This window comes from Nomascus leucogenys, chromosome 1a, assembly GCF_006542625.1.
Source record: "Nomascus leucogenys isolate Asia chromosome 1a, Asia_NLE_v1, whole genome shotgun sequence".
NCBI lineage: Eukaryota > Metazoa > Chordata > Mammalia > Primates > Hylobatidae > Nomascus > Nomascus leucogenys.
This window is the reverse complement of record NC_044381.1, coordinates 56,352,968-56,376,221: the sequence shown is the minus strand read 5'-3', so window position 1 is coordinate 56,376,221 and position 23,254 is coordinate 56,352,968. Positions and strand designations below refer to the sequence as shown.

General features: G+C 34.8%; 1 protein-coding gene across 3 annotated transcripts in view; it reads left to right on the top strand.

The window, feature by feature from the left end:
- VPS13A (vacuolar protein sorting 13 homolog A) overlaps positions 1-23,254 on the top strand; it is a 260,053-nt gene that overhangs the window by 163,071 nt on the left and 73,728 nt on the right. For all 3 annotated transcript variants that reach the window (XR_004029357.1, XM_003267439.4, XM_003267441.4), the window contains exons 46-52: positions 10,136-10,239; positions 15,337-15,619; positions 17,628-18,023; positions 18,282-18,386; positions 18,511-18,657; positions 22,258-22,386; positions 23,112-23,245. Coding sequence is in view for 2 of the 3 variants with exons in the window: in XM_003267439.4 (XP_003267487.2) it covers positions 10,136-10,239; positions 15,337-15,619; positions 17,628-18,023; positions 18,282-18,386; positions 18,511-18,657; positions 22,258-22,386; positions 23,112-23,245 (1,298 nt within the window). In the remaining variant the exon portion in view is untranslated. The remainder of the gene's footprint in view (positions 1-10,135; positions 10,240-15,336; positions 15,620-17,627; positions 18,024-18,281; positions 18,387-18,510; positions 18,658-22,257; positions 22,387-23,111; positions 23,246-23,254) is intronic.

Here is a 23,254-nt window from a genome sequence, read left to right as displayed (position 1 = left end):
GATGTCCTGTTATGCATATCTGTGTGCTAATAAAATTTAAAAAAAAACAAAGAAATTATTACTGAAAGAATATAAACCGTAACAGTAATACAGCTGGTATCAAAAAGAAGACTCAGTACCAGCAGTTGCGCTACTCAGTTATGACTGGTGGTAGGAATTTGGTCAATATACTTCTTATAATTTTTAATAGGAATATTTTGTAAAATCTTCTTACAGTATTTTTTATAAATAAAATAGTCATCAGTGTTTTGCTTTAGGTCTTTGTAATATATTTGTATCCTTTCTATTTGATTAGATAATTTTTAGAGAAATAAAAAAATTTTACAGCTTTATTGAGGTATGTACAATAAACTACATATATTTAAAGTTGATGACTTTTGACACAAAAATGCACCTTTAAAACCTTCATCACAGTCACGGTAATGAACAAATTTATTTCTTAGAAAAAATTTCTATTTCCCCACTTTCCCATTCCCAGGCATCCACTGATCTGTCCTCATTGTGCATTAGTTATATGGCCTAGGATTTTACATAAGTGGAAAACAGTACAGATGGAGTTTGACTTTCATTCAGAAAAATTTTGTATGTATGTGTCAACTTATGTGTATCCATGTTATTACATGCAGTTACATGTTGTTGCTCAGTAGTAATCTATTATATGTATATGCCACATAGCCATTTTGAGTGAACCTTGGTATACAGTGTGAAGTTAAGAATTGAGGTTTTGTTTTTTTTTTCACTATATGGATTTTTTTTCCAGAGGATTTTAGGTCCTTCTCATTTTTATATAAATTTGAGAATCAGGTTATCACTTTTATCAAAAATCTGGATAAAATTGTCTTGTCCTTTAATTTTTAAATTCTGATTACTCATTGATAGTATTTGGAAATACAGGTTATATTAACCTCTATTTGCAGACTTAACTAGACTCACATATTCTAGTAGATTTGTGTAGATTGAGATAGTTATGATAGCTGCAAATGAAGACATTTTTACTTTTTCCTTTCCAATCTGGATGTGTTTTATTTTATCTTGTTTATATTGCCTATCATACTGGCTAGAATACAATTCGAGTAGAAGTGGTGAGAGCATATGTTTTTGCCTTGTCCATTCTTTCACCATTAAACATGATTTGTGTTGTTTTGTAGATGCCTTTTCTTAGGTTGAACACGTTCCCTTCTATTCCTAGTGTGCTGAGAGTTTTTATCAGAGTTGATTTTGGATTTTGTCAGATGCCTTTTCTGTACAAGAGGAGGATATATTTTTTAATTTGTTAGTACGATAAATTACATTCACTGATTCTTTTTAAATGTTAGATCAACCTTGCATTCCTAGGATTAATCTCACATAATCATGACGTCTTACTAACCTTTTAGTATATTGTTGGATTTTGCATTTATATTGATGAAGGATATTGGTCTAGAGTTTCAATGTCTGTCTTTCTTTCTTTTCTTGAGTCTTGCTCTGTGTCCAGGCTGGAGGGCAGTGGTGCCATCATGGCTCACTGGAGCCACATTCTCCTGGGTTTAAGCAATCCTCCTATCTCAACCTCCCGAGCAGCTAGGACTGTAGGTGCACACCACCACACCTGTTCTCCCATCTTGCTCCGCCTCTCATTGTTTAACTTTTTAACTCATTAAAGCAGCAGTCCCCAACCTTTTTGATACCAGGGACCTGTTTCATGGAAGACAATTTTTCCACGGGTGGGGGGCTGGGGCATATGGTCTCAGGATTCCTTTCTTAGGAATAGAAAGCTCCACCCATGTGTGTTCCCATTCCCTGCAGGGACACCAAGTTAACAACTATCTACACAGAAAAAACACCTTCATAAGAACCAAAAATCAGGCAAGCACTCACAGTACCTGGATTTAACCTCAGATCATCAGGCATTAGTTAAATTCTCATAAGGAGCATGCAACCTAGATCCCTTGCATGCACAGTTCACGCTCCTGTGAGAATCTAATGCTCTGGCTGATCGGACAGGAGGCAGAGCTCAGGTAGTAATGCTCTCAAGCCTGCTGCTTGCTTCCTGCTGTGCAGCCCACTTCTTAACAGGCCACGGACTGGTACAGCCCATGGCTCAAGGGCTGGGGACCCATGCATTAAAGTATATTTAACGTGGGGTTTCTGTAGGCACCATGTAGTTGGACCTTGTTTTTTTTGTTGTTGTTGTTTTTTTCCTAATCTGAAAATCTGTGCCTTTTAACAGGGATAATTAAACCACTTATATTTAAAGTTGTTGTTGATATGGTTGGGCTTAAACTTGCTATTTTTTTTTCTATTTGTCTCATTTGTTCTTTGCTTCCATCTTCCTTTTGTTTTCTCTTTTTTTAATTAATTGAGCATTTTTGTTATGAATTCATTTTATTTCCTTTTTGGCTTATTGGCTGTATCTCTTTATACTTCCTTGTCTTTTTGTTGTTGTTGTTGATACTTTAGGGCTTTATTACATACATATTGTATTAGTCTACCTTCAAATAGTATTTTGCCCCTTCACATACAGAATCAAAACTTTAGACCAGTATACTTCCACTTCTCATCTCCCACATTTGTATAATTATGTTCATACATTTTTGTGTCTATGTATGCTAGCCACCCCATAATACAAGTTACTATTTTTCTTAAATTATTTGTGTTTTAAGTAGGTTTAAAATACAAACTGTATTTGATATTTATTATCACTTTTTCTTCTTTCGGTAATCTCACAGTGTGGATCTGCTGGTGATGAATTCTTTCAGTTTTTATTTCACATATATGTATTACAGATATTTTCACTGGGCATAGAAATCTAGATTGGCAGAGTTTTTACCCCATACTTTAAAAATGTTCTGCTGTCTACTGTATTGCATTGTTTCTGATCAGAAGTCTGCTTTTTTTCCTATATTTGCTTTTCTACAAAATGTGTCAATCTTTTCTTCAGCAGCTTTTGAGATTTTTTTTTTCTTCATCATTGGTTTTGAGCAATTTGGTTATGATGAATCTTAGTGTAGTTTTTTTTATGTTCCTTGTATTTGGGGTTTACTGACCTTAAAATCATGGATTTATAGTTTTGATCAACTTCAGAAAACTTTTTGCCATTGTTTCTAAAATTTTTTCTGTCTTTGCCCTCTCTTCTCTCCTTTAGGTACCAGTTAGATACACATTAGGGTGTTTGAACTTCCCCACAGCTCAGTAATGCTCTGTTCATTTTTACTTTTAGCTTTTTCCCCGTTTCTTTTTTCATAGTTTCTCTTGCTATGTCTTCAATTTCCCTTTTCTTTTTCAGTGGCCAATCTGCTGTTCACCCCACCTGACATATTTTTCTCAATAGTAGTATGGATTTTTTTGTTTTTTTATTTTCTGTTGTCTCTTTTTAACATCCTTAGTCTTCTAACTTTTTAGTGATATTGGATATAATTTTAATAAATGTTTTAATGTCCTTGTCTACCAATTCTATTACATGTCATTTCTGGTTTGTTTTATTGATGTTTCTTTTCATTATGGTAATTTTGTCATTCCTTTAACGTACCTGATAATTTTTTATTGGTTACTTAAAACTACTGTACATATCAGAACCAGACTTGATTCTTCCTGTTTCTTTTAGATGGATCTTTACTGAGCCTTAGATAATCTACGCATGCCCTGATCATTACTCAGCTGAAGTTTTGACAGGGAGGGGACACTCAGTTTTCCAAAATTCTGTCCGTACAGCTCTTGCCTCTCCATGCAGGTCTCTCCCATCCAGTACAATATGCTGTGAATTTCAGTCATGTTGGCTTCCCCAGATTTTCAAATCTTGTCTCTTCAACTTGGCTGCCTGCTCCTCACACAGCAGACTAGAAACCCACTCTCCAGACAGCAAGCTGGGTAGTCATAGGGCTTATGTAGTTTTTTTGTTTTTGATTTTCCCTTGTGCTGCCTATTGCCCCGTATTGGAAACTGTGGTTTGATGTTGTTTTTCTTCCTGCTTTTTAGTTGATTAGGGTGGGAAGCTATATCTGGTCCCTGTTATTCTAGCATGGCTGAAAACAGATATCCCTTCTCTTTCACTTTTTATTGAGTTAACTATTTTAAAAGGTGACTAACAGCTGCACTCATTACTGCTGATTATTTTGCCATTTAAATAGTTGAACATGAATTTTGAATTTCTTACAGGTACTATGTGTAGAAATATTTCTATTGCTTCAAATGTATAGAGCAAATAGTTTTTCTAGAATTAAAAATATAGTACAGTTAAGATTATTCACTTATGAAATTCTTAGTTCTCATGTTTTATATGCTGCTATGAAGTTTTTAAAGTAGATTTTGGTAAGATATAGAAATATAAGAAATATATAGATATAAATATAAGAAAGATTATAAGATATAGAAAGATTGTAAGAAAATTGTTTTACTAAACAATTTTAGTGACTTGCTCCATTGAAGTCCTGAATTCCTCAGGGTCATCCATGAGGGTTGGAACCAGCTATTAATTTTGATATTTTGACCTCTCATGTATCACAAATGTTATTAATGGTGTCTAGATGATGAATCCTTTCCAGAAGGTTTTCAATTTACTTTGCCCAGATCCATCAGAGGAATCACTATCTATGGGAACTGTTGCCTTAAAAAATGTATTTCTGGTATTTTAGACATGAAGTCCTTGCCCATGCCTATGTCCTGAATGGTATTGCCTAGGTTTTCTTCTAGGGTTTTTATGGTTTTAGGTCTAACATGTAAGTCTTTAATCCATCTTGAATTAATTTTTGTATAAGGTGTAAGGAAGGGATCCAGTTTCAACTTTCTACATATGGCTAGCCAGTTTTCCCAGCACCATTTATTAAATAGGGAATCCTTATCCTATTGCTTGTTTTTGTCAGGTTTGTCAAAGATCAGATAGTTGTAGATATGCGGCATTATTTCTGAGGGCTCTGTTCTGTTCCATTGATCTGTGTCTCTGTTTTGGTACCAGTACCATGCTGTTTTGGTTACTGTAGCCTTGTAGTATAGTTTGAAGTCAGGTAGCATGATGCTTCCAGCTTTGTTCTTTTGGCTTAGGATTGACTTGGCGATGCGGGCTCTTTTTTGGTTCCATATGAACTTGAAAGTAGTTTTTTCCAATTCTGTGAAGAAAGTCGTGTCTAAAACACCGAAAGCAATGGCAACAAAAGCCAAAATTGACAAATGGGATCTAATTTAACTAAAGAGCTTCTGCACAGCAAAAGAAACTACCATCAGAGTGAACAGGCAACCTACAGAATGGGAGAAAATTTTCGCAACCTACTCATCTGACAAAGGGTTAATATCCAGAATCTACAATGAACTCAAACAAATTTACAAGAAAAAAAAACCCCATTAAAAAGTGGGCAAAGGACATGAACAGACACTTCTCAAAAGAAGACATTTATGCAGCCAAAAAACACATGAAAAAATGCTCATCATCACTGGCCATCAGAGAAACGCAAATCAAAACCACAATGAAATACCATCTCACACCGGTTAGAATGGCGATCATTAAAAAGTCAGGAAGCAACAGGTGCTGGAGAGGATGTGGAGAAATAGGAACACTTTTACACTGTTGGTGGGACTGTAAACTAGTTCAACCATTGTGGAAGTCAGTGTGGCGATTCCTCAGGGATCTAGAACTAGAAATACCATTTGACCCAGCCATCCCATTACTGGGTATATACCCAAAAGACTATAAATCATGCTGCTATAAAGACACATGCACACATATGTTTATTGCGACACTATTCACAATAGCAAAGACTTGGAACCAGCCCAAATGTCCAACAATGGTAGACTGGATTAAGAAAATATGGTACATATACACCACGGAATACTATGCCGCCATAAAAAATGATGAGTTCATGTCCTTTGTAGGGACATGGATGAAACTGGAAACCATCATTCTCAGTAAACTATCGCAAGGACAAAAAACCAAACACCGCATGTTCTCACTCATAGGTGGGAATTGAACAATGAGAACACATGGACACAGGAAGGGGAACATCACACTCCGGGGACTGTTGTGTGGTGGGGAGAAGCGGGAGGGACAGCATTAGGAGATATACCTAATGCTAAATGACGAGTTAATGGGTGCAGCACAGCAACATGGCACATGGATACGTATGTAACAAACCTGCACATTGTGCACATGTACCCTAAAACTTAAAGTGTAATAATAATAATAAATAATAAAAACATTAAAAAATGTATTAAATAATGAGACTAATATTATTTAAGTCAAATATACAATGTTACATATAATATTAAGAAGTTGAAATTACTCCTTGATCCATTTGCTACAGAATAGATGTTTTGTTAGCAGGCATGAAAGCAACGTTAATCTCCTGTACATCTCCATCAGAACTCAAGTGACAAGGTGCATGGCCAATGAGCAATAGCATTTTGAAAGGATTTTTTTTCCTGAGAATAGGTCTCGGTAGTGGGCTTTAAAAATTCAGTAAACCATGCTGTAAGCAGATGTGCTTTCAAAGTCAGGCTTTGTTTTTCCATTTATAGAGCACAGAGTAGAGTTAGCATATTCTTAAAGGCCCTAGGATTTTCATAATGGTAAATGAACATTGGCGTAACTTCAGGTCACTAGCTTCATTATCCCTTTAAGAAGAGATTCAGACTGTCCTTCGAAGCTTTGAAGCTAAGCATTGACTTCTCTTCTCTAGCTATGAGAGTCCTAAATGTCATCTTCTTGCAACAGAAGGCTGTTTTGTCTAGTTTGGAAATCTGTTGTTAATGTAGCCATCTTCATCAGTGATCTTAGCTAGACCTTCTGGATAACTTGCTGCAGCCACTTGCCGCTTCACCTTGCACTTGTGTGTTATGCAGGTGGTTTCTTCCCTTAAATCTCGTGAACAAACGTCTGCTTCCAACTTTTTTTCTGCAACTCGCCCACGTCTCTCAGCCTTCATACAACTGAAGAGAGTTAGGGCCTATCTTAGGAGAATGTTGTAGCTGGTTTGATCTTCTATCCTGTATTAGGCCATTTTCATACTGCTATAAAGAACTGCCCAGGACTTAGTAATTTATAAAGGAAAGAGGTTTAATTAACTCATAGTGCAGCATGGCTGGAGAGACCTCAGGAAACTTACAATCATGGCAGAAGGCAAATGGGAAGCAAGGCACCTTCTTCACAAGGCAGGAGGAAGGAGAAGTGAATGCAGGAAGAACTACCACACACTTACAAGACCGTCAGATCTCGTGAGAACTCATTCACCATCACGAGAACAGCATGCGGGAAACTGTCCCCATGATCCAATTATCTCCACCTGGTTTCTCCCTTGACACATGGGGATTATGGGGACTACAATTCAAGATGAGATTTAGGTGGGAGACCTAGCCAAACCATAGCATATCCAGACCACTAGAATATTCTTCCTGTCAGCAATAAGGCTGTTTCACTTTCTTATCATATGTGTGTTCACTGGGTTAGGACTTTTAATTTTCTTCAAAAACTTTTCCTTTGCATTCACAACTTGGCTGTTTGATGCAAGAGGCCTACCTTTTAGCCCATCTCTGGTTTTGAAATGCACTTCTTAACATTAATCATTTCTAGCTTTTGCTTTTGATTTAAAAGTGACAGACATGTGCCTCTTCTTTTCATTTGCAAGAGGCCATTGGAGGGTTATTAATTTTCCTAATTTCAATATTGTTGTGTTTCGGAGAATAGGGAGGTCTGAAGAAGAGGGAGAAAGTGGGGAGAATGTCCAATTTGTAAAGCAGTGAGAACACACATTTATTGATTATAACACATATAATTAAAATGAAAAGATTAAAATATTGTGAGAGTTACCAAAATATGACAGTGAGGCACTAAGTGAGCACATGCTGTTAGAAAAATGGCACCAATAGACTTGCTTGATGCAGGGTTGCCACAATCCTTTAATTTGTAAAAAATGAAATATCTGCAATGCACAATAAAGCAAAACATTATAAAACAAGGTATGTGTATATATGAATTTACTACTTTCGATAGTCAGGAGAAATGGTATTATTCAAAATAAAATTTGCCCACAGTTATACAGCTAGTAATCAGCACTGCCAGTATTTATCTCAGGTTTTTTTCACTTTAACATCTATGTTCATTCTGCTATCATATTGCTGTTGTGTAGTCGTAAACTTTAGGAATTGTTCCAGCAGGATAGCTTACTTGCAACACGCTTCTGTTTCTTTCTTATCTTTGTAATTTTTGAGAGGCAGGGTCTTGCTCTATCGCCCAGGAGTGCAGTGGCATGATCAGTGCTTACTGCAACCTTGACCTCCCAGGCTCAATAATCCTCTCACCTCAGCCTCCGCAGTAACTCGGACTATATGTCTGCACCACCATACCTGGCTAATTTTTCAATATTTTGTAGAGACAGGGTCTCGCCATATTGCCTAGGCTGGTCTTGAACTCCTGAGGTCAAGTGATCCTCCTGCATCAGCCTCCCAAAATGCTGGAATTATAATAGGTGTGAGCCACTGCACCCACCCACTTTTATACAGACGGATGCTCCCTTTTCCTCTGCTCCCTTAGACTTTTCAAGCTTATGCTCGTTCCGTTTTCCAGACCTTATATCTTTCCTTGAAATTTCAACTACTAGTTATTCTCAGCTTCCAACCAAATTTTTCCACACTAAATTTGAAAGGGAAAACAAAGGAAGCAATATCAGACTTTGGTAACTAACTTCACATTCCAAGCAGGCACCATTTAGAAGCATGTGTTTCTTAATAGGCTCCATTTACATCAGTGATAAGTTGAATGTGAAGTTTATTTGGAATTATATTTATAATCAGAAAATATGTTGGAAAACTTACAGTTAATGTCTGTTGTGGAATGCTCTGGATGTTGGTTATTGGTTTGATAGTGAACTTTGAAGTTTGTTATAATACAGATGTCTCCATCCACACCATGGAATTTAAAAAATATTGACAATTAAAAATGTTTCCCTCAAATTAAAAAAAAATACATGAAGTTCAAGTCAGCTGTTTTGTTTCCCTCTTAGTCCACATTCCCTCCTTCCTTCTTCCTTGAGGTAATATCAATTTGGTGATACGTTGTATATATTTCTAGTACCATATTTTAAAGACTATTATTCCTGTCCAGAAAATATATACTTGTGTTTTTAGTGTCTTACAGAAATGTTACACTGTTCACCTTGTTTTGCTATGTTCTGTTTTCATTCAGATATTTGAAGTGTAACCATATACTGATACATAGGTCATTATTTTAATGATGTTACATGATTATATCGATTTGAAGAAAATTTTCTTATTTTTCTATTATTGAGATTGTTTTCATTTTCATTTTTTAATAATGAAATCAGTGGTGTGGTGAACATCAGTGGCTTGAATGTAGTGAACGTGAATGAATACACATGTGTAAACGTTTTTCTAGGTATGGAACTAGGAGCAGAATTCCTAAGAAGAAAGTACATTTTCATTTTTACTAAGTTTTTGCCGAATTATTCTTCAAAGTTATTTTATCAATTTACATTCTACCAGTAGTGTATGTGAGTTTCTGTTCACATCATTTTCAACTGTTACCATACTTCTGATTTTTTTTGCAGTTTGTTGGTATTAAAAGATACTCCATGAATATAATTTGTATTTTTTTGATTACTAGGAATGTCAAGTATCTTTTCATCTGTTTATTGGTCAGTTTTTCCATTCTGTGAATCATCTGTTTACATTCTGTTCCTGTTTTCCTCTTGATTGCAACTTTCTTAATGATTTTTAGGATTTTTGAGTGTGTAGTGATTATAAACCCTTTGTCAAGTATATTACAGATATTTCCCAGCCTGTAGATTGTCACTTTTATCATATAAATATGTAAAATTTTGATTTTTTTCTGTGAATTTTTTTCTACTATTTTTGTCTAAACAAAAACTTATCTTTAAACAAATTAGTCCCTATCCTAAAATCAAGAAGATATTATCTTATTCCCCTGTAGGCTGCTTAAAGTCTGTTTTTGAGATTCTTATTATATAAAACTGTAGAGATTTTTCTTGTACGTTTTAGGATGAATAATATGTTTGTTTCTTTTTTAATTTATATAAGCAAGACGAATATTGCCTGATAGTTCCTTTGTTAAGATAGTTACATGGACATTTTTTTTTTACAATTATAATTATAATTAGATTAATTATACTAAATATTATTTGTTTTTCTTTCCCAGATAAGAAATCATTTTTCAGTCCCACTGTCTGTTTACGAAGGGGATACCTTATTGGGAACTGCCTCACCTGAAAATGAATTCAACATACCATTAGGATCTTACCGGTATTTTTTCGTTATCATTTACTCTAAGATCTCTTGTAGAATTTTTATAGTTTCTGATTTCACATGGATAACTTTGATCAAATCCATCCTGCTAATAGCTCATCTAACTTACTTAAGTTTCAGTGCACTTAGATCTTAAAAAAGAGGTATTATTTAATTTATTGTAATAACTTACACCAAGCACACTATATATGCTTTTCTCTTAAATATAATTATATTTTGATTGCAGTATAACCGTCATAAGCATAGTCATATGATTATGAGTTTTAAAAATGTCTAATAGATCGTGCCTGGTGGTTTCTGAATTTATATATACTATTAGGAAGTAATTTGTACTTCTCAAAGGTTTTATAATACAATTTCTTTGAAATTCCTTTAGTAAACAGAATATTTTATCCTTTTCTTTTCATATTTGTTCATTGTTCAGGGATGGAGTTGTAATATAAATAGTATATACTACATTAATTTTAAATTTTTAAAGTAATTTAATTTGATACAAGATATGTTTTAAGAAAATATTAAAATTATAACAAAATAATATGAGCTAGTCTTATGGATTTTATATCATAACAAGTAAGTATTAGTCAAGATACGTAATCTGGAATTGAAAATAATCTCTTATATGGAAATTGAACCTTATTGGAGAATAAAACTGTCCTCAGAATTAAGCATTGTAGTTTGTTTAAATACCATTTTAGAATACACACTAGAAATAAGTACTTACCTCAATACTACAGAAGGATAGAGGCAAAACTGCAAACAGTGCTCTTACCTGTTCTCTTGTCCAGAAGTTCAGAATGGGATCCTCAATGCTCCGAAGACAATCAAGCAGTTTTAGGCACATATTTTCACATAGATCAACCTGCTAAACCTAATGAGTGTTTTATTGCTTAGTTCAGACTTGCTGAGGGAAAGAATTGTATTGTTGAGCGAACAACAAAATAGTCATTTACAATATCTGACCTTGCTCTAGAGAGGATTTGGGATGGGTTACAAGACTAGATTAAATATGGCATGTAAGATATATTTAAAAATTTCTGTGAAGAACTTTCATTTTCTTCTTGGATAATAAAAGTTAATGATATTCTACTTTTTAATACATTTCTGCTATATATTTTGTGTCTCTGTCCATAGTAGAGAAAACAGTACCTTTATACTTTTTTCCAAGGCTGAATATTGATTTGTTACATGATAGTTAATCCATCCTAATGAGAATTAGTAGTGATTAATTCATCTTAATGAGAATTGTTACTAAGTACTTCATCTTAAGTAGAATTATTAGTGACTAACCAGCTTGGATTTCTCATTAGGCATTCTTTTTTTTTTTTTTTTTGAGATGGAGTTTCACTCTCATTGCCCAGGCTGAAGTGCAATGGTGGGATCTCAGCTCCCAGGTTCAAGCGAGTCTCCTGCCTCAGCCTCCTAAGTAGCTGGGATTACAGGCATATGCCACGATGCACAGCTAATTTTGTATTTTTAGCAGAGACAGGGTTTCTCCATTTTGATCAGGCTGGTCTCGAACTCATAATCTAGGTATTCTTTTAATCTAGTACTTCAGTGTAGGTGCACTTATATTTAAGATGTGAGATCTTAAATTAACAAATGGCTATCTTTCTCTATTCTGTTTCTATTCTTAGATTAATGATACAGATAAATATAGATGCAGATAAATATAGGAAAACAATTTATATTTTATTAAAATATTTAAATAGAATTTAAATATACTGATTCTTTTATTCATTTAACAAATATTTATCAAGGTTTTCTGTGGATGAGACACTCAGTACCAAGATGAATTGCATGTGGCTATTGCCATCAAAAGATGGATATATTACATAAATGTATAAAGTAGGAAACAGTGGGTTATAGAGAGTTATAGAAAGTGTTAGAGTTGCCAAAAACTATGGAAAACATAAAAGGGATTAATGACTGACTCCTGGGCAAAAGATACATGAAGTACAGTAACATACGTAATATAGTAATATAGAGATGAGATGGAAAAGGCTATCTAAGAGGAAGGCGTGCATAAACAAAGATAAGGAAGCATGAAAGCATAGTGTTATGAGGAATGGTGGGGAATTCATTGGAATGTAGAGTGCATGTTGGAAGATAAAATTTGAAAGATAATATAAGTTCACAGTTAGATGGTTGCTCCCTCATTTTCTTGCTCCATTTTTATAAATTTTATCTCCATCTATTAGTTTGATCTGTTTTTTTCTTGTCTCAGATGATTTGATGTTGTTTCAAGACCATTCACACTACTATATCTTCTCATTTAAAACCTCCTGTCGTTGATTTTCTTTCTTGTTTTCTTCATTCATTCCTTGAACTTTCCTTTGACCTTTTATATTTCTCTTATTCAGATTTTCTCTTCAGAACACCCTTTTTGGGAAAATTGTCACTTGGCAAACACCTTGCAGTCTGTCTAGAAAGAGCCAACCACTCTGCCCTCAGTCTACTCTAAACATATGTTTTTTGGTACCTATCACAATGCAGTAGTTATCTTTTAACATTTTAACATTTCCCACCTGATTATGATCTTACCCATTTGTTTGTTTTCAATTTTGCCTTCTTGTTGGTACATAATAGATCCAATAAATGTTTTGATAAACTGGGTAAGTGTATTACGATTAGTTTAATTTGGAAAAAATTAAGGTTTTAAGTTTTAGAAGTAAGAGTGGAAAATAGAATGAAAATTATAGAAGGAATGTAGAAGTAGAATAGGCTATATCTGTTAACTTTTTTGACAAATAATTTATATGCCCCAGTCAGGGAAGAAGGAAGTCTAATATTGTTTCACAATCCAGGGTGCCAGTAGCTGGAAGTCACTGAAAAAGGACATGCAGAAAAGTGGGTAGAGTGGGTTCAGTGTTCAGTCTAGCAAATTTAAGGTGCCATCAGAAATTATTACAGAAATACATCATAGATATTTGACATTTTAGGAGTAGAGTTTAGGAAAATAATCAGGGTTGAAGATAGTTTTGACTGTTGTTCATCTATAAAGGACAGTGTCATAACTATAGCTAATTAGTTTTACAAATATAAAGATATTTATGAAATGTTTATTCTTGGTTACAGTGTGGGTTCAAAAATTATTCAGTATAAAATATTGCTGAAATGTAAACAATGTAATATTCAAATATAAAGATTAACCATGTGACAACCAATAATTTTGTCACCATTTTCTTAAAACCACTGTTCTGCAATGGCAACAAAAGCCAAAATTGACAAATGGGATCTAATTAAACTAAAGAGCTTCTGCACAGCGAAAGAAACTATCATCAGAGGGAACAGGTAACCTACAGAATGGGGAGAAATTTTTGCAATCTATCCATCTGACAAAGGACTAATATCCAGAATCTACAAAGAACTGAAACAAATTTACAAGAAAAAAACAACCCATGAAAAAGTGGGTGAAGGATATGAATAGACACTTCTCAAAAGAAGACATTTATGCAGCCAACAAATGTATGAAAAAAAGCTCATCATTACTGGTCATTAGAGAAATGCAAATCAAAACAACAAGATACCATCTCACGCCAGTTAGAATGGCAATCATTAAAAAGTCAGGACACAACAAATGCTGGAGAGGATGTGGAGAAATAGGAATGCTTTTACACTTTTGGTGGGAGTGTAAATTAGTTCAAGCATTGTGGAAGACAATGTGGTGATTCCTCAAGCATCTAGAACCAGAAATACCATTTGACCCAGCAATCCCATTACTGGGTATATACCCAAAGAACTATAATAAATCATTGTACTATAAAGACAGATACACACATATGTTTTATTGCAGCACTGTTCACAATAGCAAAGACTTGGAACCAACCCAAATGCCCATCAATGATAGACTGGATAAAGGAAATGTGGCATGTATACAGCATGAAATACTATGCAGCCATAAAAAAGAATGAGTTCATGTCCTTTGCAGGGACATGGGTGAAGCTGGAAACCATCATTCTCAGCAAACTAATAAGTGGGAGTTGAACAAGGAGAACACATGGACACAGGGAGGGAAACATCACTCACTGGGGCCTGTTGCGGGGTGGGGTGCTAGGGGAGGGAAAGCATTAGGAGAAATACCTAATGTAGATGATCGATTGATGGCTGCCGCAAACCACTATGGCATGTGTATACCTCTGTAACAAACCCGCACGTTCTGCACATGTATCCCAGAACCTAAAGTATAATTAAAACAAAAACGCTAAAGCAGAAAAAAAAATGATAAAGTAAAATAGCATACTAATGTTAAAAAAAAAAAAAGGCACTGTTCCGCATCTATGGACTACATTTTAATAACATTAAATGTCGATTGAAAACTTTCATTTGATTAATGTTGGAAAGCTTGTGATTTTTTTTCAATAGTAATTTTTTTTAGTTTATGAATTCAGTCATGGCATTTATTTCCTTTTAGGCCCACACATCCAGAAAAGCCAAATTCTTTCAGTTATACGTACAAGTCACATATGCTTCTATGTGGTTTGCTTTGCATATATAACTGATATGATTTATGTATTTTTATATGAAACCATTTATCTTATAAGTGTACTTTTAAGATAGTAAGTTTGTAAGAAAAATATTCTCCTCTTAAAAGTCAGACAACTTGATGAGCTTCCAGAAAGTTAAGATGGTATCTATGTATCTATCTTTTTTTTTTGAGACAGAGTCTCGCTCTGTCACCCAGGCTGGTGTGCAGTGGTGCAATCTCGGCTCACTATAAGCTCTGCATCCTGGGTTCTCTCCATTCTCCTGCCTCAGCCTCCTGAGTAGCTGGGACTACAGGCACCCACCACCACGCCCGGCTAATTTTTTTGTATTTTTAGTAGCGACGGGGTTTCACCATGTTAGCCAGGATGGTCTCGATCTCCTGACCTCGTGATCCGCCTGTCTTGGCCTCCCAAAGTGCTGGGATTACAGGCATGAGCCACCGCGCCCGGCCTTATCTATCTTACTTATATCTTAAAAAGTATATGAAAATATAAAAATGTATTACAATATTATGAAAGGAGGTAAGTTTGTTATTCTAAAGCTGTAATTATATAGTTTAATATGTTTTCCTTTAAAGCATTTTAAACTGTATCATTTAATCTCATGCAGATCATTCATTTTTCTGAAGCCAGAAGATGAGGACTATCAAATGTGTGAAGGAATTGACTTTGAAGAGATTATAAAAAATGATGGTGCTCTTCTAAAGAAGAAATGTAGATCTAAAAACCCTTCTAAGAAATCATTTCTCATTAATATTGTTCCAGAAAAAGATAATTTAACATCTCTATCAGTGTATTCAGAAGACGGTTGGGATTTACCGTACATAATCCATTTGTGGCCACCTATTCTGCTCCGAAATCTTCTTCCTTACAAAATTGCTTATTATATAGAGGTATCGGCAACTTGTTTTAGTGCCTTCCTGTTTTTGATTTTGTAGTTTCAGTTTTTTAAGATTAAGAGCAATAAAAACTATTTTAAAGATCTAATAAAAATTAGAATACTAGTAAAGAATAGGTAATGCAGATATTCTTTTGCAACAAGTATGAGAATTATTATTGAAATAACATTAAGAACTAGACTTCAGTGACAAAAAAGCATGCTACATTATGTTGTATTCTTTTAGTGCTGATTTTCTTAAAAGATTGTATACTTTGTGAAGTTCCCTTTTTTCTTACATACTCTTTGTTTTAACAGATTGTGTGGTTTCTTCCTGTTGTTATAACACAGGAATCCATACATCTTAAGATTTTATGTAAATGTTTCATTTGCGATGCTTATCAAATGGAAGAAAGTAGTTCTTCATTGTCATCTATTGTAGGTTTATTTTACTTTTAGAATTACCATTTGCTTTTTAAAAAAATTTTTTTGAGACTAGGTTTCTCTCTGTTGCTCAGACTGGAGTACAATGATGTGATCATAGCTCAGTGTAGCCTCAAACTTCTAGGCTCAAGTGATCCTTCCACCTCAGCCCCCCAAGTAGCTGGGACTACAGGTGCATGCCATGCCTGGATAATTTTTTTTAATTTTTAATTTTGTAGGGACAGGGACTCACTGTGGCTTGTCTCGAACTCTTGGGCTCAAGTGATCCTCCCGCTTCGGCCTCCCAAAGTGCTGGAATTACAGGCATGAGCCAGTACACCCAGCTGTTTACACTTTTCTGATACATGTCTCTTTTGGAGGAAAAAGTTAACATATTTATGGTTTTAAATGTGTATTTCCGTATTGAGTAACAAATTATCATAGTGGTTAAGAATTTGTACTTTGCTGTCAGGTAGATTTGAAATTGCATCCTAGCTGTCATTTGCTAGCTATATGTTCTTAAGCAGGCTTTATTGCTTTTCTAAATCTTTTGTTGTAGTCTATAAAATGAGAATAATAATAAAATTTGCTTGGTTAAGACATGGGGAAAGTCAAATTAGACTGTGTATGTAAAGGGTTTGGTACAGTGCCTGACAGACACAGGGTTGCTATTTATTTATCACTCTAGCACTACCACCACCATTGTTATTTTGTGGAATATTATTTAACTTGTAAAGAATCAAGAACTCCTTACTTTTGCTTTAATTAATTTAAAATCAGGAGATGAAGAGATTCCTATATTATTATAATAGGAAAAGAATAGGATAGAGATGCTGGAAAAACTGGTGAGATATTCAGATGTACTGTCAATTTATATTTCTATTCTCATAGAACTTTTAATTGGATGCTGTTAATGATCACATTCTGTCTGCCAGTTTCCAAAGGGTATGATCAGTTTTTAGAAAGACAATTGAGCCATGGTATGGGGAAAGGACTAGAGGGGACAAGAGCGGTTAGGAGACTCTTAAACTGAGAGGTCATATAGTGACATGAACCAAGATAATAGAAGGGAGGGTCGAGGGAAATGAGCAGTTTGGAGAGATACATACGAAGTAATAATACAAACAGTGATTGGAAATGGGTGATGAGGGATTGTGGAGGTAGTAGGGATTACTTATTTTGGATTACCATCAGTTTTTGCCCACATTTTATATTGTTTTGTTTTCAAAATAAAAATCAGTAGTGGTTAAGATTGTCTTTTTGTTGTTGTTTTACCAATTATAGTGTTTTATGTTTATAATTTCCAGGGGAGTTTCCCATTATGTTATTTAATCTCCACAGTTTGTCCTTTGAAGTAAGTCATTTAGACCAGTTTACAAATACAGTAGCTCAAATCTCATATTAAATACCATGTAGAGGTTTACACAGTTGACAAAGTTAGAACTTGAATGTAAGTCTTCTGACTTGTTTAGAACTTGAATGTAAGTCTTCTGACTTGTTCTGATAAGTATTTCAAAAGCAGCATTTGGAGTACATAAATAGAATTTTGAGGCATATTATTCTGCAACATTTTAAATTTTTTTTGTTTTTTTTTATTACAGGGAATTGAAAATCCAGTTTTTACTCTAAGTGAAGGACATTCAGCCCAGATTTGTACTGTACAGTTGGATAAAGCCAGGCTACATTTAAAATTACTTGACTATCTCAATCACGATTGGAAAAGTGAATATCACATAAAGCCTAATCAGCAAGACATTAGTTTTGTCAATTTTACTTGTGTTACAGAAATGGAAAAGACTGATTTAGATATTGCTGTCCATATGACTTATAATACTGGTCAGACAGTTGTGGCATTTCATAGTCCTTATTGGATGGTCAATAAAACTGGCCGCATGTTACAGTACAAAGCAGATGGAATTCATCGAAAGCATCCACCTAATTATAAAAAGCCAGTTCTCTTTTCTTTTCAGCCAAATCACTTTTTTAATAACAATAAGGTATGCGATGTTTATTTTGTTTTTCCCTTGTCTTTAGCTACTTGTCACTTTTTAAAGTTCTGAGTAGTAAATATTATGAAACTTGGATAGAAATAACTTGTTAAATATTTGAGGCCAAAAAGATTAGAATTTAATATTATAAAGGTTTAGTGCATTAACAATATAATATTTTGTTTATGCTAAAAAGTAATTTATCAGTTTAAGCAGGAATTTTTAAAGGTACCTAAACTGTGATGTATTTGGAATATTTTTTCCTAGGTTCAACTTATGGTAACTGATAGTGAGTTGTCCGATCAGTTTTCAATTGATACTGTTGGTAGTCATGGAGCTGTTAAATGTAAAGGCCTGAAAATGGACTATCAAGTGAGTTCATTCTATGCTTATCAAGAAACTTTTATTTTAAATGTTTCTATTAACTACTTAATTAAATTTTATAAGGATGTTATGATACATAACAGTTTTTGAGCTGTTAATTTTTTTTTCTTAGGTTGGCGTCACTATAGACCTGAGCAGTTTTAACATTACTAGAATTGTGACATTTACCCCTTTTTATATGATTAAAAACAAAAGCAAATACCATATATCAGTGGCTGAAGAAGGAAATGATAAATGGCTCTCTCTTGATTTGGAGCAGGTGGGTAGATGAATTTCAAAAATATACCTCTTTGGATTCTATTTTCTCCTTGAAGTTAGATACCTAAAGTCACCATGTAATGTTTTAACTCCCCTTACTCCAATTTTGTTTTAGTTTCATGAATCTTCATTGAATATTTGTGCCCGGCTCTAGATAGATGGGAAGGTTCATTTTTAATAATTAGGTAACTAGGAATGCCCAGCTTGTTAAGGGAGGTAGACGTTTAACAATTACTAACCACTTTGGTTAAATACAGCAGCCAAAGACTAGATAAGATATAAATGCATCAAAGAGAAGGAAATTACTTATTCTCTCTAGGAAGCTATTAGGAATGCCTTCAGAGAGTAGGGTAAGCCAGACTCTTCTTCAAGTTATTTGAGGAGAGTAGTAACTTAGAAGTGAAATTTTGATTTTGTGCCATCATTAAACCTTTGAGTAAGAGTTTTCTGAATGACTTGACAGAGGTTGATGGAATATTTTATTTTTGAAGAACTTTTATTCTAAAAGTTAGGATTAGAGAAGTTTTTGCTGTTTCTATTCATTATTCCTTTTTGCATACAAAACCATCCTTGTTGGGATTATTCTTGAAGTATATTCTTTAGAATTTCCTTTAGGGCTGGTTTTGAAGGTAAATACCATCAGTGTCTCTAGAAAAATCTCTCTGGCGGGAGGGACAATGATCGGGATATAAACCCAGGCGTTCCAGGGGGCAACGGCAACCCCCTTTGGGTCCCCTCCCATTTTATGGGAGCTCTGTTTTCACTCTATTAAATCTTACAATTGCAAAAAAAAAAAAAAAAGAAAAATCTCTCTGGCTGCCTTCAAGTCTTTCTTCTCTTTGTCTTTGATGTTCTGCAGTCACGCTGCTATATGTCTGTAAGTGGTTTACTTTTTATTTACCCTTCTTGAGGTGCTTTACTCCTAGATCTGCGAATTAATGTATTTCATGTTTTCTGTAAAATTTGCTACTATTGTCTCTTTAAATATTGCCTCACCTCCATTCTTCCATTTTTTTCCATCTAAGCCTTGAAATCAGACATGTTGGACATTCATACTCTATCCTCCATGTCTCTTAATAGCTCTTTTATATTTTCCAACTCTCTTTGCTTCATTCTGGGTAAGTTCTACATGGACATCTTTCCATTTTTTTTTTACTTTTGCTGTGTCTGAACTACTATTTAAGTCTTCAGCTGAGTATTTGAATAATTATAGTTCTTATTCCCAGAAATTTCACCTTTTTTCAAGTATATTCATTCTTTCAACAAATATTGTTTATTTTTTATGTGACTTGCAATATAATAGTTAAAGCCACAATAGTTAAAGCCCATCTTTATGTAGTTTACATTTTAGTGGGTATGAGGGGAAACATTAATAATACCATAATCAATTAGTGTATAGTATGTTTCAGAGTGACAAGTCTAATGTGGGAAAGTCTGATGTAGGATAAGGGACATTCAGAGTTTGAGAGCCAGGGGTGGTCTCTAATTTTATGTAAGGTGGTTAGGATGGGACTCATTGGAGTGACGTTTGAACAATGACTTCGAGGAAGTGAGAAAGTTAGCAATTGTCAAGAGCTCAGCTGAGGAGGAGACAGCTGAGCTGCCAGGTGTCGGAATAACTGATTAAGACAAGCCACAATGAAAGTAGCAGTCAAAGCTTTAATCACTTACTGTGATAGTACAGATTGAGCATCCTTAATCTGAAAATATAAAATCAAAAATGCTCCAAAATTTGAAATATTCCAAAATCCAGAACTTTTCAAGTGCCACCATGATGCCACAAGTGAAAAATTCTACACCTGACACTTTATGTTTTTCACTTTCTTAACTGTCATTTTTTTTTTTTTACTGTTAAGTAGTTATGTGTGAATAAGTGTAAGAAAATGATTGTTTATTGGTAACACAAATTGAGAGTCAGGAATGATGGTGATGCCACACAACCACAGATTGTCAGCATGGGTGGTTGAGATAGTGACACATTCTCTTTCTGATGGTCCAATATGTACAAATTTTGTTTCATACACAAAATTATTTAAATATTGTATAAAATTACTTTTGGGCTATGTGTATAAGGTGTATGTGAAACATAAGTGAATTTTATGTTTAGACTTATATACCATCCCCAAGATATCTCATTATATATATGCAAATATTCCAAAATCCAAAAGAAGTCCAGAATCTGAAACACTTCTGGTACCAAGCATCTCGAAAAGGGGATACTCAACCTGTGTAAGTAGGAGGCTAAATCAGAGAAAGCACAATTACCACCTATGCTGGAATGGCACTGGACAAGGGTTAGGTGGATCAGCACAGACATGGGCATTGTCTCACTGTCTAGGAAACCTTGAATAAAGTGTCTGGCACTTTTATGGACCTGGGGGATGGAGTAGGACAAAGCGGAGGAGCTAGGAATGGAAATGTGCTGAGCACTGAGAGTAGACAAAAAGTGTCTTCACTTTTTGTGAAGTGACTATACGCTTGTTTTAAACTGATCATCTGTGTCCCAGGTCTCAGCTCAGGCGCTCCCTTTCCCCCTGATAAAGAGGTCCTGCAGGGGCTCCCAAGGAAGGCCTCTGCCAAAAAGCTCCCATAAAAAGCCTCCAAATGAAGTGCCTGGGCTGCGAATGCAGACATGGATAAAAGCTTTGGGACATGGTTGCTTGAATCCTTAAGACTGCAGTGCCCTGGCTGTGCGCAAAGTCAGGTTATATTCCTAAGGATGTCTCATATCTAGTTCCATTAATTCCATTTTATGGTTGAATAAAACTGTCTTTAACAAGCTAAGACACTTAGTTCTAACAACCAGGTTCTGCTACATTGTCCTCAAGTTATGTGATTATGATCAGGTACCACACATGAGCAGTCTCATTGAAATATATGAAGGGATCAGTCTGGTCAGGGCCTAAGATGGAGTTGACTTAATAGCTTACAGACAAGGCTGGTTCTTCATTCTTGTTCTTTTAGCTCTGTTTCCAGATTCTTTTGTCCAGTCTTCTTTCTAGTACCTTGACTATCTCCTATTCTTTTAGTTTGGTTTCCAGATCACTCATCTTGAAGTTACTTCGTAAAATTCTGAGCTTCTTTCCTACTCTGAACTTTGAATACTGCTTTTACTTTTTTACCCTTATTTGACAACCAGATGCTAGATTTAATACTTGTTCTGACTTGTCATTTTTGCGTACTTTGATTTCTGCCTAATTTCCAAATAATGTTCATACCTGATTTTGATTTTTAGTAACTGAATGTACACTTGTTTTAAACTGATCATCTGTGTCCCAGTTCTCAGCTCAGGTTTCTTGCTGATTTTTCAACCCTTCTCTGTAAGATCATGACCACATTAAAGTCTCTTTTCTTGCCAGCAGTTCACTTACCATAGCTCTTCAATTTGCTGTCCACTGCTTCTTGAATGCATAGTGCTGACAAGTGACAATCCATCTTCAAGTTGAAAGTTTACAACTGTTTAAACAACCCAATAACTACAGCAGTGTTAAAACAGGTTTTTTTATAGTTTAAGTCTACCCTGATGGGAATTATTAATATGATTTATGTATTTATGGTGAAATCTGTTTATTTTTATAAACATATATAATGTATATTTTAGTGTATCCCCTTTTGGCCTGAGGATGCTTCTAGTAAACTTCTTATTCAAGTCGAAAGGAGTGAAGATCCTCCCAAAAGGATATATTTTAACAAGCAAGAAAATTGTATTCTATTGCGTCTAGATAACGAGGTAAGTTTTTTTTTTCTTTTTTGCATATGTCATTAGGAAAGCTAAAATATACTGACTAGTATTTTATTTATTTTTTGTATCGAATAATTACTTTTGTTGATTTTTCCCCTTTCCCCGAAAATGAACAAACATTTCTTTTTGTAAAAGGAAACAGAGATCTAAGATAATTTAATTGTTAAATAAAAAGTTAGTTCAGGCTGGGCGCGGTGGCTCACGCCTGTAACACCAGCACTTTGGGAAGCCGAGGCAGGTGGATCACAAGGTCAGGAGATCGAGACCATCCTGGCTAACACAGTGAAACCCCGTCTCTACTAAAAAATGGAAAAAGTTAGCTGGGCATCGTGGTGGGTGCCTATAGTCCCAGCTACTCGGGAGGCTGAGGCAGGAGAATGGCGTGAACCCAGGAGGTGGAGCTTACAGTGAGCCAAGATCATGCCACTGCACTCCAGCCTAGGTGACAGAGCGAGACTCTGTCTCAAGAAAAAAAAAAAAAGTTAGTTGGAATGCCTGGAATACTAGAATATACCACATCTGGAATGTCACCGATCTGTAATACAGTGATTGAGATTATAGATTTCCAGAAATGCAGTACAACATTCTGAATTGTTTTCTCAGTCATCCCAAAAATTAAATTATCAATTATGAATAGTCTGTTATTAAATGTTATTAGTTAATATTCTTGGGAAAATTATTACATTAAAATGTTTTCTTTTTCTTTCTTCTAGCTTGGAGGTATTATAGCAGAAGTGAATTTGGCCGAGCATTCTACAGTTATTACATTTTTAGATTATCATGATGGAGCAGCTACATTCCTCTTAATAAATCACACAGAGAATGAACTTGTTCAATACAATCAAAGGTAAGATTA